The sequence below is a fragment of the Pygoscelis adeliae genome, unplaced genomic scaffold, assembly GCF_000699105.1.
Source record: "Pygoscelis adeliae isolate BGI_AS28 unplaced genomic scaffold, ASM69910v1 Scaffold48, whole genome shotgun sequence".
Taxonomy (NCBI): domain Eukaryota; kingdom Metazoa; phylum Chordata; class Aves; order Sphenisciformes; family Spheniscidae; genus Pygoscelis; species Pygoscelis adeliae.
In genome coordinates this window covers 3,318,713-3,323,075 of record NW_008825618.1, presented here as the reverse complement: position 1 = coordinate 3,323,075, position 4,363 = coordinate 3,318,713, and the positions used below count along the sequence as shown (strand labels likewise).

General features: G+C 40.1%; 1 protein-coding gene across 1 annotated transcript in view; it reads right to left on the bottom strand.

Annotated features, from left to right (window-relative positions):
• TPP2 (tripeptidyl peptidase II) overlaps positions 1–829 on the bottom strand; it is a 52,689-nt gene extending 51,860 nt beyond the window's left edge. Inside the window, exon 1 of the mRNA XM_009333372.1 lies at positions 746–829. Coding sequence (XP_009331647.1) covers positions 746–829 — 84 coding nt within the window. The remainder of the gene's footprint in view (positions 1–745) is intronic.
• Positions 830–4,363: the final 3,534 nt, after the last annotated feature.

Sequence of the window (4,363 nt, the reverse complement as noted above, 5' to 3'; positions counted from 1 at the left end):
AAAAGAGAACCAAACCCAAAAATCCCAAACCCATAGCAACCATACAAAGAACATTCATTTCATTTCCCAGAAGGTAACAAGTACTGCTTTTGAAGAGGCTTGCTAAGGAAGAACTTCCATTACAGAAACCAACACTGTTACTCTGTTCATAGAAATTCATGTTCAGTTAAGAAAATTGTGAAGGCATGTTAAGTTGGTAAAACATATACTGAACAACAGTTACACAGTAGTGAAAATTTACTCGGGAAACACAGTACGTAGGCACTCAAACCACATAATTTTCTAGCGTTTGTAACTAATACCTTCAAATGCCAGCCTCCACTCGCAGAAAAGTCAAGAGCTGCTCCAATAATAAAGCAACTGCAAGCCAAACCTGAGATTACCAGAATCGGACATTTTTCAATATGCCTCTAATCAAAGTGAATTATTCAGTGATCAAAGCACAAGAAAACAAGAATGAAAATGTAATCCAAGGTGACTTGTTTGAAGTAGACAAGTTATACTGCAACAGGTGGCCATAACACAGATTTATGCCATAGCAAGCTTGGGTAATTTTAAAAGTTGTTTCCTAGCCAGGAAGACAATGTGCAATTCCTACACTATATGGCTCTTCGCCTCCTAACTGAATAGCAGGTCCACACATGCACGTGAGTTTGTACAGTTAGAATCAACAAATTGGAGTCTTTCAGTCACACACAAGAAACTCAGAGTTTCAGGTGCAAAGGTCCGAGGTTCAATCCCTAACGGCAGCGATCCAGACAGGTTCACGGTCATTTAGTGCAAGTAACCGATATGGCTTCTTCTGCTGACGTGAACCGTAGTTTGGCATACTGCCTACCACTAGTAATGCTACCGTGAAACTCAGAGTTCAACTGGGTTTTCCTTTTCAAGTCTTCTTGTGTTGCGGGGGGAGGAGAATCACATGAATTTGATCAATTCCCTTGTGTGAACGGAAAAATCCTGAAGTAATAAATTTATTACAGACAGAAGGCACATTTTAGTACCTTTTGCAGTAAAATTCAAAAAATGAAGAACTTGTATACAATTAAAAATATTGTATAGTGTATTTATAACAAAATCCCCAATCCTACCTTTAATATCGTGGTTTGCCTATAGCCATTTGAAAAACAAAATAGTCTACTAGCTTATAACTGAAAATTATTTTGTTGTTTATACATTTTAGTTTGAAAAACATACTTTCACATTAGGTCTCACTTTGTAAAACAAATAAATTAGTAAATTGATCACATTAAAAATAATCTATCTGCATAATCCTGGCAACTAATCAGTATAATAGAAGTAGAGAAGCACCAGTATCTGTAACAATCCCAAATTAAAAGGCAAAGCCAGATGCATTTGAGCATGTTTTTGCCAGACCATACAATATTACTGATTCCAACTGACAGCTATTGCGGCAACAAGAGATGAACAAGTTCTTCAGCACTTTGGTCACAGGACAGCTGATCATCATCACAAATAAAATAATTTTCAAGCATTTTTTTTTTTTAACTCAGTGCTGAAAAGCAAGTCAAACCAAACTAGCTGCTACTGCTAAAAGGTCGTCTCATAAAAGTACAAGCTAATTTTAGTAAATAATAATTCCAACAGGCACTTCACAAAATAATCAAAATTGCAAGAAGCAGATGAACTGACTTACCTATCGTGAAACATAACAAGAAGTGACAACAGCAACAGGGAAAGGACAGGGTGGGGTTGAACAAAGACTATACATACACAACCACAACGCTCCATTAAACGTACCTTATCTGCCCACCTAAAATTTCATCAGTCACTATGCCTTAATGAGGAATTACAAGCCATGACTCGGCAGATAACAATAGGAAATAGATTCTACCAAGAGGGCTGAGAGGGGAAAAAGCTAGCATGAAAGAAGCGGACAAACTGAACTTTACAGTTGGCATCAGCAGGTGGAGCGTAAAGCAATGGAAGACAAGGTGAAAAGAGTTCCCTAGAGGGCACTGGCTACAAAAGATTCAGAAAGAAAAGGAAAGTAAGTACAAGTTAGATTAACATTTTGTGCGGCAAAACAAGCCAACCAATAGAAAAATGAAATTGATATAAGAAGGTTTGTTAAGCCCAGTAACTGTTCTCTCTATAGCAGCAAGTGTCCAGGGAAGAATATAAAAGTAATGGTACTTCCCTGTTATACTCTGTCCCCAAATCTTTTTGCCCCTCAGCAAGTGATCGTATGCCATACACTTAAGGTATCAGTGTTTACAAACCAAAGTATAACATCAACAAGCAAAGGAACCCTACCCAGGAATGAGGCACTAGGGAGCAGCAAAACATAAACTGTTTTGTTTTGACTGAAAACCACTATACTCAAAACGGGGTAGCTCATTTTGGCCTGTAATCATTATTGACATTAACCTGAACTTGAAGTTGTAATACCTATTAACCTTGCTACATATAATGCCTTCTCTTCCCTCTAAGCAACTGGTTCAATTCTCATAGTTCTAACTCCATGCCAGGCCAAGAACTGACAATAAGACTGACAGTAAGAAAAAGCAGCAACAGAGAAGACAGGGGCATTAAAAAAAAAAAATTGTCCCAAGGTTAGAAACTACTTGTCGCAGCACAGCCACGCTGTCTTGCTGTCTGTACCCAGGACACTGTCTTATTCCATGGAGCCAAAATGTAAACTGCCTGACACTCCACAAAGTGAGGACATCCTCTTGCTGAAAAAGCACTTACAAAGCTATTCTACAGACTGTGCACTGCCTACATCTCCTTTATAATTCCCTCTACAATACGCCTCCCCCTTCTGTAGTTAGCAAGTAGCCTAAGTCAGATGTATTAAGTGGGCAGTGTGGAAAGAGCACACAGCTTCTCTTCATGTTTCTCTAACATTCCTGCAAACTCACTCTCAACCATTGCAAGATTAATTCCACCCCCCCAAAGTTCTCTACAAATCTTCTACTTCACTACCTGACATTTTATCCTCCACATAAAGAAAAAAGGTTGAAGAAAATTGGTATGGTCAACACTGAGATCATGAGGGTTCATAAGTATCCCTTCTATCCCTTATGAGCCTTGATATGAGTATCCCTTATCCCTTATGATAGCCCTCACCTATCTCAGAACAAAGCTTCCCTCTACTGCCCATAAACTCATGCTTTTTTTTTTTGGTTGACCACTCCTCATTTATAATCTCTAGAGATTTAGGTTTTTTGCTTTCATATGTGAAGCTGCAGAACTACTGACATCCCATTTACATTCACGTCTTCCTAGTTGTCTTTTACGGCTTTCTGGTCTGCCGACTGTATTATCTTGTTTGCTTTTTGGCTAGCTTTCTCTAAGCTTCCTAATTACTATTCCACTTACCCACAACTTCTCGCCAAAAGCACCAGTTCCATTCCAGCTTAAATCAATCGAAGCTACAGCTGTCCAGTCCCTCCCTCCACCCTACCTGTCCTCTTCACTCACCCTTTCACTTACCTGAACCCCATAAGGGGTCATTTCAAAACACTGAACTAAAGATCTGCCAGGGTTAAGTCCCTGAACTAGGTCACTTAGGAGTAAAATCCGTGCCTGTGCCAAAGAAAGGGCAGAAACCAGCACAGGCCCTGCTTAGTTAAAAAAATAAAGGATGCAGTATCCAAGTGAGTTGCATACAACTCTCTGAATCATTTCTCAAGGCTTCCTTTGCCACATCTCAGGGAAAACATGTTGACAAGAAATTGGAAGCAGTAATGACATAAAAGGCCATATAAAAACTTAGATGATAAAGAAATGTTGAGAGACAAGAGTTAAAAGAAATAAGGAAGTGCTGAGAAATGCCAAAATTAAAATCACAAACACAGAAATTTACAAAACTGAGATCGAGATCATAATGGCAATCACTGTGCGATCTGAGCTACAAAGCTAGCAGATCCAAAAAAAGCTGGCAGAACCAAATTTGATACAGATTGTTATTGCAATACAACGCGCGAAAAAGACACTGAGAAAGAGAAGTATGCAAATTTTGCCAGAAATACACTTTTCATGTGAAAGATCTAAGCGGCTGTTTGCAGCCTCTAGCTACCTACTGTTGAAGTAATGCTAAGGTTTAACAAAAACACAAAGCATTCCTTTATAATGAGTTCTACGTGAAAGAAGACAGCCAAAGAGATTTAAGCACCACAGAACGCCTGTGAGTGGCTTAAAAGGAGGATCCTTACACAAACAGGCGAAGCGACTGGTGCGGAGCCCCTGTCTACGGGATTCCTCCGCCCTCCCGTACCAGAGCCCACGCTCAGGCGAAGGGATACTCAGCGGGAACTGTAAGCAAGCAAACAACGACAAGTCCCCAGGACAGCTCTCCAGGGGCCTCCCCTGCTCCCGCCGACGCCTCGGGCCGCCC